This window comes from Crocuta crocuta, unplaced genomic scaffold, assembly GCF_008692635.1.
Source record: "Crocuta crocuta isolate KB4526 unplaced genomic scaffold, BGI_CrCroc_1.0 scaffold330, whole genome shotgun sequence".
Lineage (NCBI taxonomy): Eukaryota > Metazoa > Chordata > Mammalia > Carnivora > Hyaenidae > Crocuta > Crocuta crocuta.
In genome coordinates, this window is record NW_027530521.1 from 80,159 (window position 1) to 91,481 (window position 11,323).

At 38.2% G+C, this 11,323-nt stretch overlaps 2 protein-coding genes across 2 annotated transcripts; one reads left to right on the forward strand and one right to left on the reverse strand.

Moving 5' to 3' along the window:
- Positions 1 to 242: 242 nt before the first annotated feature.
- Positions 243 to 1,175, forward strand: LOC144234208 (olfactory receptor 4C46). Its single transcript, XM_077767486.1, has one exon. The coding sequence runs from the start codon at positions 246 to 248 to the stop codon at positions 1,173 to 1,175; it is 930 nt and encodes a 309-aa protein (XP_077623612.1). The 5' UTR covers positions 243 to 245.
- A 6,054-nt stretch (positions 1,176 to 7,229) lies between these two features.
- On the reverse strand, positions 7,230 to 8,159 carry LOC144234209 (olfactory receptor 4C12). The gene has a single exon (XM_077767487.1). It carries the CDS (start codon positions 8,157 to 8,159, stop codon positions 7,230 to 7,232), a length of 930 nt encoding a protein of 309 aa, XP_077623613.1.
- Positions 8,160 to 11,323: the final 3,164 nt, after the last annotated feature.

Below are 11,323 nucleotides of genomic sequence, written 5' to 3' on the forward strand. Positions count from 1 at the left end.
CTGTGTGTTTACAAAATCTCCTCATGTCCACAATCTCAACAAAGACTTCAGCTGGGAGGCAATCTGAATTAATTTTCAGGAACTCCGAATTTTTATTTCCGACATGCATAACCTCAAAAGAACTCACAACTGAATAGAATCCAAAAAGTGTTTTATATTAGAATGAAAAGTTTAATAAATTCAAGGTTGCATTAATAAAAATAGTTTTCTTTTCAGGTAATGTGATTAACTGTCAGGTGAAACACATGGAGAATAGGAACAATGTGACAGAGTTTGTTCTACTGGGACTCACAGAGAATCCAAAGATGCAGAAAATTATATTTGTCGTGTTTTTTGTCATCTACACCATCACTGTGGTAGGTAATATGCTCATTGTGATCACTATCACTGCCAGCCCATTGTTGGGATCTCCCATGTACTTTTTCCTGGCCTATCTCTCCTTCATTGATGCCTGCTATTCCTCTGTTAATACTCCCAAACTGATCATAGATTCTCTTCATGAAAAGAAGACTGCCCCATACAATGGATGCATGACCCAAATATTTGGAGAGCATTTTTTTGGAGGTGCTGAAGGTATCCTGCTTACTGTGATGGCCTATGACCGCTACGTGGCCATCTGCAAGCCACTGCACTACATGACCATCATGAATCGGCGGGTGTGTGGCCTGTTAATGGGAGTGGTGTGGGTGGGAGGCTTTCTTCATGCAATGATACAGATCCTCTTCATCTTCCAATTACCCTTCTGTGGCCCTAACGTCATAGACCACTTTATGTGTGATCTGAACCCTTTGCTCAATCTTGCCTGCACTGATACCCACACTCTAGGGCTCTTCGTTGCTGCTAACAGTGGATTCATCTGTCTGTTAAACTTCCTTCTCTTAATGGTCTCCTATGTGGTCATTCTGCGCTCCCTAAGGAACCACAGCTTGGAGGCAAGGCGCAAAGCCCTCTCCACCTGTGTCTCCCACATCACAGTGGTCGTCTTATTCTTTGTGCCCTGCATATTTGTGTACATGAGACCCGCAGCTACTTTATCTATTGATAAAGCAGTGGCAGTGTTCTACACTATTATAACTCCCATGCTAAACCCCCTAATCTATACCTTGAGAAATGCCCAAATGAAAAATGCCGTTACGAAATTGTGCATCAGGAAAGCTATTTCAGGGGAGAAATAAATGTGCGTGGAGCTCAACAGTGATTCAATGGAAGCAAAGGTCAAATGGACATTTTGGATGACCTCGGCAAAGAATACCTAAGGGATGGAGAAATAAATTACCCACTATGAATCATAAAATCCGCATTGAGGGCAGCCAAAATGGATGCAAGGAAAGAGAGATAATGTAACCCAGGTCCACTTTGAATATTCAGAAAATTTTACCAAATTGGGGTTTAGTTTTACTAGCTTCAACCATATATATGGATTCATAGACTTTTCTTCTAATAATAACTTAAAGAAATAATAGTATTGTTATTGAGCAATAATCTCTATAATGGTCTAAGGAGGTAGGCTATTATCACCATTTTACAGGTAAGGAAACTAATAGAAAGGGGAAGGTACCAAAATGGATATATTGGAAAGCCAGTAATCAGAACTGACTGACTTCCCAGATCATGCCCTTAATTGCTGTTAACTGCCAGGCAATGATGATCAAAATATCAGATAAATATACTAGTTACCATTTACTGAACCAGAGACTATGCTGGACACAATGTATACATTAGATCATTATCTAGAGCACAAAACTAATTTTTAATTAGTAACTACTTATTTTTACATATTGCATGTTGCACATGTTGTCTGTAACATTACGGTATGTAACATTTAGGGCCAGAAAAGCATTGGCCAATTAACCTCTGAGGAGTAGGTAATGAAGATTAGACCATGTTTCCAAGTTTCCTTGTAAGCTTCAGAACAATTTTGTATTGCTCATAACACTCATCTTATACTAATACCCCATCAGAAAGAGCAATGACTTAAAGACCATGTTGATGTTAGAAAGAAATTTCTATTTATTAAATATACAGTCATATTCTATAATGTACTTGCCTACTATATACCAATAGTTTCTACAAGATAGCACAATGTCTAATGCACAACAAATATTGAATGAATGAATAAGAGTATAAAGGAAGATGAATAAATTCAAAAATAAAAAGAAAGTAGTACTAGAGGCTAGGGAATTCTTTCCTGGTTTATCTGATTCAACTCTAAGGAGAATTCTGCTAAACCTCTTGGGGAAACTTCAATTTGTTTTCACTCCTGCTTACACTAAGGATGGGAAAGAAATGGAAACTATAATTCTCAGCATATGAGCAAATAGTTTACTTTGATATTATCCTGCTTTCAGTGACATTTTATTATTTTCTGAATGTGGCCTTCTTATGTTATGTTTCTCTGTTAACCAGTATATTTTTTGGTACCATTTCATTTTTAAAAGCTGTTTTTTAAAATATGTGCCTCCTTCTGCACAAAAATCAATCTCAGGAAAAACATATTCCCTTCATTCTTTTGTCCTACTTCCATTAATCATCAAATATTTTTGAGCCCAAGAGATGTATCAGGCAAGTTGATAGTTGCTGGGACTTCAGTGGTGAATAAAAGGAGATCCAGGTTCCGCCTCCACAGAGCTTAACATCCAGTGAAAGACTCCCAGGAAGAAGCAGAAAATTACAAGTGTTATAAATGGTAAGATAGTGGAATCACCGGGTGCTATGAAACCACAAAGGAAAGACACACAACAAAGACCTTCAGGGTCAGGAGAAGGTTCCTAGATGAAAAAACATACAACTGGAACTCAATGGACAGAAAAGACATAAAACTAGAACCCAGCAGATGGAAAGAAGTCAGTTGATAGAGTGAATAGGCATGGGGTTGGCAGAGTGTCCTAGAAGATAGAATGCATAACAAAGGCCAGGACGTGAAAAAGAACACACAGGAAACCTGATCAATTCAATTGATCATGGCTAATCAATTCAAAAACATTGGAAGTTTTTTTGTAAGCTAGTGAGTGGTGCAGATAGATTTGAGTTTTAGAATAATAACTCTAGCTACAGTGTGAGAAATGGACTGAAGAAGATAAGCCTGGCAACACGAGAGCAGTTAGAGGTTACAGGGATGATTTGGTTATGAAAAGACAGAAGCCTGAACAATGGTGGGGCCAGTGAGGATAAAGATGGAGGACACTACTGTGTCCATCTCCACTCCCCTGCACTGGGCCTATTCACCCATGTCCCTGATGCTGTGTGGTGGGGTTGCTAACAGTTCACAGAGTCTCCATCCCAGGACCACAAGTGCATCCATTCTATTCCAATGAATGATAGGAACAAAGGTTAAAAAAAAAAAAAAAAAAAAAAAAAAAGCTGGTTTCTTTTGACTCAAGGTAATAAATTACAACAAATACCCCAGAGTTCCCATGGCTCCAGGATGAAGCCACGCTCCAGTTGGTACCACATTTTTTCTTTCCCTACTACAGTCAGTTTCCCTCAACCCTTCACCATATAAATCATTTTCATAAAAATCCCCATCTCAGAGTCTGCATCTAGGGAAACCAAACTAACACAGAGAGATAGAAAATGGTTCAAGAAATATTTAATACTATAAACAAAAGAACTTGATTTAGGATGAAGATTTAAGAGAGAAGTCATGGATGACACCCAGTTTCTAGTGTAGATTACCAGATGGATGGAACAGAGAAAAGATGACTGTTTTTTTAATGTGTTGAACGACATTTAGGTAACAATGTACAATTAAATACTATATATGTTTCTGATCCCCAGAGAGATGTATGCCACAGAAAAGTAGCCTACATTGAGCATACAAATGGCAATTAAAGTCATAAAAGTATTAGATATCATCTATGGTGAGTATGACTTGGTCAACTATGGGTGGTCTTCAGGATCTATCAAATAGCCATTTTGATATTCTTAGGAAGAAAACAAAAAAAAATTTGATCCTAAAATAGAACTAATAGTTCTATTAGTGACACTAATAGTGTCAATTGGTTTATAATTGGAAATCCAATAGGATACAAATCTATAAATTAAAAACAGGCTATCAAAGAAATAAAAAAATCAGACTGGCGTTAGAATTTTTGTCAGCAAAACTAGAAATTCAGAGTTAATGAAAAGAATCTTTAATGTTCTCAAAGGAAATAACTGTAACCACTAATTCTGTATCATGAAATATAGAATACAAATATAAAAATAAAAGAAGTGCATTCTCAGTCATGCAAAGACTCATAAATTTTATAGGTCAAGAATTATATCTCAGTAAAATGAATTCAACACATTCCTAAGATTATACACCATGACCAAATGGGATTAACTCCTGGGATGCAAGTTTAGTTTAAAATATGTAAATAAATCAAGGTGATACACCCATTGAAACCCCATGATCATCTCAATAGAGACACAAAATGTATTTATATTCAACATATCTGTCATTATCTTCAATAATCTTTCATGCTAAAAATTTTCAACAAAACAGATTTAGAAGGAAATTTCCTCAATACACACACACACAAAATGGACATTTACAAAAAGCCCACAGCTAATATGATAATCAATGGGGGGAAACTGACAGCTTTTCCTCTAAGCTCCAGTACAAGGCAAGAAAGCCCATGCCACTTCTATTCAACATAGAAGTACTAGCAAGAAGCATCAGACAAAAAAATAAAATAAATAAAATAAAATAAAATAAAAATAAAATAAAATAAAATAAAAGGCATCCAAATTTGAAAGAAAGTAAAATTATCTCTTTGTAAATGACATGATCATAGAGAAAACCTAAAACTTACACACACATACAACTGTTAAAACTAATAAGTGAATTCACTAAAGATGCAAGATACATACAAAAATTATTTATATTTCTTTACACTAACAATAAACTATACAAAAAGGAAATGAAGAAAATAATTCCATTTACAATAGCATCAAAAAGAATAAAATACTTAGGAATAAATGTAATTAATAAGTGAAAAATCTCCATACTGGAAACTATAAGATACTGATGAAAGAAATTGAAAAAGACAGAGGTAAATGGAAAGATATTCCATGTTCATGGATTGGAAAAGGGAACACTAAAATGTTTATTTACCCAAAGTCATCCATAGACTCAATAAATATGCCTATCAAAATTCACATGGCATTTTTCACAGAAACAGAAAAAAAACAATCCTAAAATATACCTGGAATCACCAAAGACCCTGAATAGCCAAAGCAATCCTGAGAAAGAAACAAAGCTAGAGGCATCACACTTCCACTTCCTGATTTCAAACTACTCTATTTCAAATCTGTAGTACTCTAAACAGTATAACACTGGAATAAAAACAGACACCTAGATAAATGGAATAGAATTGAGAACCCAGAAATAAACCCTTATATATATAGCCAACTAATATTTCACAAGGGTATCAAGACTACTCATTAAAGGAGTACCTGGGTGGCTCAGTCAGCTGAGCATCTGACTTTGACTCAGGTCATGACCTCATGGTTCATGATTTCTAGCTTCAGATCATGCTCTGTGCTGGCAGCTCAGAGCTTGGAGCCTACTTCAGATTCTGTGTGTGTCTCTCTCTGCCCCTCCCTGCACTAATGCTCTGTCTCTGTCTCTCAAAAATAAATAACGTTGAAAAAAATATTTTTAAAGACTACTCATTGGGGAAAGGATAGTCTCTTCAAACAATGGTACTAGGAGGGGTGCTTAGGAGGCTCAGTCAGTTAAGCATCCAGCTTCAGCTCAGGTCATGATCTCACAGTTGGTGGGTTCAAGCCCCACATCGGGCTTTGTGCTGATGGCACATAGCCTGCTTTGGCTCTCTGCCCCTCCCCCACTGTGCTCTATTTCAAAAATAAATAAACATTTTTAAAAAGTTTTTACTTTTTAAAGTAAAGTACTGGGAAAACTGGGTATTGACATGCCAAAGAATGAAATTGGGCCTTTATCTTGTACCATACACATAAACCAACTCAAAATGGATTAAAGACTTAAACATAAGACCTGAAACCACAAAACTGCTAGAAGAAGACATAGGGGAAAAGCTTATTGACATTGGTCTGGGTAATGAGTTCTTGGTTATGCTTCTCATCTCATCTTGCTCTGACTATATAGCTTCCAACTGTGTGTGGTTGGGGGAGAGAGCTGGAGAGACAGCTAGTGGTGCTGACACTGCCACCCCCATGGATAGAATCCAAATAAGTTTCGGTGGCACCTCTCCAGGCAGATTCCAGTGAATGTCATAGGCACCCCAGAGATAAGGTTCTCAACTCAGTTGATCTGCACCACAGTGGGGTGTTTTCCACCAGTCTTGGTCCACTTGTACTTTAGAGAGTTGTTTGTTGTTTCCTCCTTGCCAGTCCAGACCACTGTCCCTTGTTCACCTGCCTCAAGCCACATTCCCAGTGGGAGGCTCCAGCTTACTGGGCCCTTTTTCGCCTGTCAGTCTCCAGCTACAATGAACTAGCTCTGGCCCAAGGCAACCTAGTGAACTTCACTCTCCAATGGGGAACAACTAATCCTTCTCCAAAAGACTGGAATCCCAGCCTTGGGGAGGGATTCCACCTTCTAAATGTGTTCCTTCCTAGGATACTCATTTCTCAGTCCCAGGATATTCTTTAGTATACTCTCTAGCCTTTTCCAGCTAATGCCCTAATATAATGAATAATTGTACATAAACTTTCCCTGTTCAAATTACTGTGTGATCTGTCTCCTAATTGGACCCTGAGTGATATAATATGGAAAATACCTAATACAACGCCAGCTTTATAGGCATTTCATAAATAGTATCTCCTTGTACTGTGCAACCGAGATTTAATGAACATGAAAATTCACAAAAGAGTTTATATTGATGCCAAAGTCCAAAGTAAAGGAGTATCATTAAACTTCTTATTTGCAAAAATCAGTAGTAACCAATATCTCAATGTTACATCAGATTATTTTAATGCCAGTCCAATATTTTAGATTCATATCACTTAGCTACCACAGATATTTGAGATTTCCAAGTAATAGGTAAATATTTATGGATTAAGAAACAGTATGTCGTGACGACAAGAGTGTGGGATGGGAGACAGTAAGTCTGGATTCCAGGCCTAGCCTTAGCTCTGTGCTTAAGTGGCTATCTGCAAGTGTTATCCAATTCCTTACTAGAGTTGATGTCTTCATTTATATATCAAGAGGCTTGAATGAGGTTACCTCTATTAATTCTATATGTAATGCTCAAATGTTCTCTTTAATCATTATCTGAAGTCACTTTTTTTCTCCAGAGCTTCCTCATAGCATTTTTTACCTCAGCATTTCTGAGGGTATAGATTAAGGGATTTAACATCGGGACCACCATAGTATAAAAGATAGCAACAGCTTTATCAATAGGCAGAGTGGTCACTGGGCGCAGGTACACAAATACACAGGGCACAAAAAATAAGATAACTACTATAATGTGAGAGACACAGGTGGAAAGGGCTTTGCGCCTCCCTTCCAAGCTATAGTTCTTTAGGGAGCATAGAATGACCACATAGGAGACCACCAAGAGGAGGAAGTTTAAAAGGCAGATGAACCCACTGTTGACAGCAACAAAGAGACCAAGAGTATGAGTGTCCATGCAGATAAGTTTCAATAAAGGGTACAAATCACACATGAAATGATCTATGACATTGGGACCACAGAAGGGCAACCAGACTATAAAGAGTATCTGAATGGTTGCATGGAGAAATCCTCCAGTCCAGGCCACTCCCAGCAGGAGAATGCACAGCTTGTGGCTCATGACAGTCACATAGTGCAGAGGTTTGCAGATGGCCACATAGCGATCATAGGCCATCACCGTCAGCAGGATGATCTCAGTAGCACCAAAAATGTGTTCTGCATAGACTTGAGCCATACACCCATTAAAGGAGATAATTTTCTTCTCGTGAAGGGAGTCCACAATCAGCTTAGGAGCTGAAGAAGAAGAATAAATTGTGTCTATCAAGGAAAGATGAGTCAGGAAGAAATACATGGGGGAGTTCAGAGCTTGGCTGGTGGTAATGGTAACCACAATGAGTAGGTTGCCTGAGACTGTTACCATGTATAGAATCAAAAATCCCAGAAACACTATATTCTGCATCTTGGGGTTCTGTGTAAGACCTATTAAAATAAATTCAGTCACATTCCTTTTATTCTCCATCTATGTGGTGTGGGTGATAAAAACTCCAGGAAGAAATGCTTTACCTTTGGGCAAAAAAGAAAGAAAAGAGGAACCATAAAATCACAAGAATCCAAAACTGACTTTTAGCAGTACTCTGACAATCTCATAGATGATTTCTTCTTTCCAAAACTCTCTAGGAATAGGTACTTCAAAACTTCTTTTGGGGTGCCTGGGTGGCTCAATGGGTTAAACATCTGGGTCTTGATTTTGGCTCAAGTCATCACAGTTCATGAGATCAAGCCCTGTGTTGGGCTCTGCACCAACAGCACGGAGCCTGCTTGGGATTTTCTCTCTGCCTCCCTCTCTGCCTCTTTCTCTCTGCTTCTCTCTCTCTCCTCTCTCTCTTGTGCATGCACATACAGACACACAAACACACACACAATAAATAAATAAACTTAAAAAACTGCTCTCAGTGGACATTCAATTAAACTTCAATATAGTATTTAAAGCTAAGTTTTACTATTATTAATCCTCACTTATTCCTGGACCTGAGATTGCTTTATCCTTTGTATCCCAAAGTTTTCTTAAACCACAAAGGCAGTGAAGGGCAAGATACATTGTCCCTGTTACACACTGGGCAAGGTTCATAATAAGGTATATAGAAAGGACAGCTCTTCCCTCTGATCCCACAAATGCATTCACTAGCCTTAGAGTTCCAAGCCCCAAGATAGTAGTCTCCCTTCTCTGGAAGCCCAATGCACCACAGAATCCTTCCAGGGACAAGAACCCTTGAGAAGAAAGTTGAGTGTACTTCTAATTGCCAACTCTTCTCTAGAGGAGATGGCCTTTGGGAGAACCAAGAACTGACTAATATGGTTTGGTAACTTCCTGAAGGTCTAAGCCAAAAGTTGGGTTTTATGATCAAAATCAGACAGAAAACTCCAAATTTGACTCATTCATTATCATTATTTCACTTACTATTTGTTTCTTGCAAATCTTGAATTTGAGCGTATATTTTAAATGATTCCCTTTTACAATGTTCCTCTGCCCCTTTTTGGCCCATACCATATGGAAATAAATATGCAAACAAAACAACTTGGTTTATGTCAGAATTGACGTGTTTGATGTCCTTTATTAATTGACAGTCTCAAGCACAGGATCCGTTTCCTTTTATGTCCTAGTCCAAAGACCAACAGTATACCTATTTCCACCCAAACCCTCCTCTACCCATATCTTTGGATACATAAGAAATGGAGAGAAGTGTTGACCTAGCAGGATGACCCTGACCTTCCATAGAAGAACCCTCAGACTGCAATTGAAAGTGAGGACCTAAGCAGTCAAACTTCTTCCAAGCACAGAAATCTTTGTTACTTGTTTAAATTCCACATACTCATTCTTTTTTTAAAAAAATTTTTAAATGTTTTATTTCTAGGAGAGAGAGAGACAGCGTGAGCAGGGGAGGGTCAGAGAGAGAGGGAGTGACAGACTCTAAAACAGGCTCCAGGCTCTGAGCTGGCAGTCAGCACAGAGCCCGACGTGGGGCTCGAACCCACGAACCGCGAGATCGTGACCTAAGCGAAAGTCGGACGCTTAACCGACTAAGCCACCCGGGTGCCCCAGCACATACTCAAACATTCTTAAATGGAAACTTTTGTTATAGCTCTGTTCCCCCCCATTCTTAAAAGCATGCAGAGATTTACTTTTCCACTATATCGTTCCTACAATAATAATTTTTTTTTTTTGTGTTGATCATGTGCAGGCACTAAATACTTCACATTCATTATTTCACTTAATCTTCACAACAGTGCTATGACATAGGTACTCTATTATCCATAGTTTAAATAAAAACAAACTCTGCTTAAGGGGAGGTAAATGACTTGTTCAAAGTCATTTAAAAACAAACAAACAAACAAACAAACAGAGGAGACTGTAAACCCAGGATGTCTGTCTCTAGGTCTTTAGCACTAAGTACCTCTCCAGGAAAGATCTGATTTACCTCTGGAAATCAACCAATGTCAGAGTTTGGACAAATGGGTTGGTACCTAAAGTCACCACCTGTGACCTTATAAATTTCATGGCAGTTCTTCTGCTACACTATGAAATGTAGAGTCAGATGTTAATGAGTTCAGGGGTCCATTGGACAAGACCGTAGAATTGTTGTACACTAAAAATGCTCCAGTATCTTGTATTTTGTCAATATATAAAATGAGGGCTCTTTAAGGATGAGGGCACTGAGTCCCAAGAAAATAGCTAATTGATTAGTATCAGACATAAGAAAAAGTCTCCTAATGCCCAAGACAGTGATTTTTTTCCCCCACCATCATATCTTGCCTCCAGTAAGATGCCCTGAGATGAATTTATAAGGAAAAAATCACCATAAAGAGAATTAACTTTCATCTCTTTAGTAAAACCTGTCTTTGGATCTCTAAGAAAATGGGCTAAGTCTGAGTTAGGGATGCAAAAATTCTATCATATTGTTGGGATTACATCCATGATAGCAGAAATAAGGTCTTACTAAGTTAGAACAAAATCCAAGAAAGTTTAACAGAATCAGAAGAACAAGTACCCTTGAGCCTGGAGTTTAGTATAGTTTTCCAACCACAGCAGAAGGTACATCTTTCTTGCAGATCTTACATTATTAATGCATTCTCCATATGGTTCTCAGTTTTAGGGCTTAAGATTTTCTTCAAGAAAGAGAATCCCAATCTCTCTTCCATAGTGACCTATCCTGACCACCACAGTGAAAGTCACACACCCTATCTCAGCTTCACCTTACATCTGCCTTTTTCTTCTCAGTTGCCTCTCGTATCTGCTCCTATTACTACAAGATCCCCCCCGCCCTTTTATCCCTGGAAATTATTAAAATCAGAGCATTGCGTCAAGGAAATGAGTGACTGCACATAATCTCTGACCATCCAAACCACCACACCATGCGCCCTGCCCCTGAAGGAAACCCTCAATGACCATCCAGCTCCCACCTGCTGCCCTACTGTGCTGTCCCCATATTCAAAAGCCTACCAGCTGACTCAGGAATCCATGAAATGTAAATTTATCCCTGGTGTATTATAAATATATCCATATATAGTGAGAACAAATATTTCTGCAAAATATCCTAAAACATCTCAAAGTGATCCCCCACAAAATATCAGAAGGTAATGCTTCAATGATTTTAGATATACACCCTTCAAGAGAAAATGGAAATG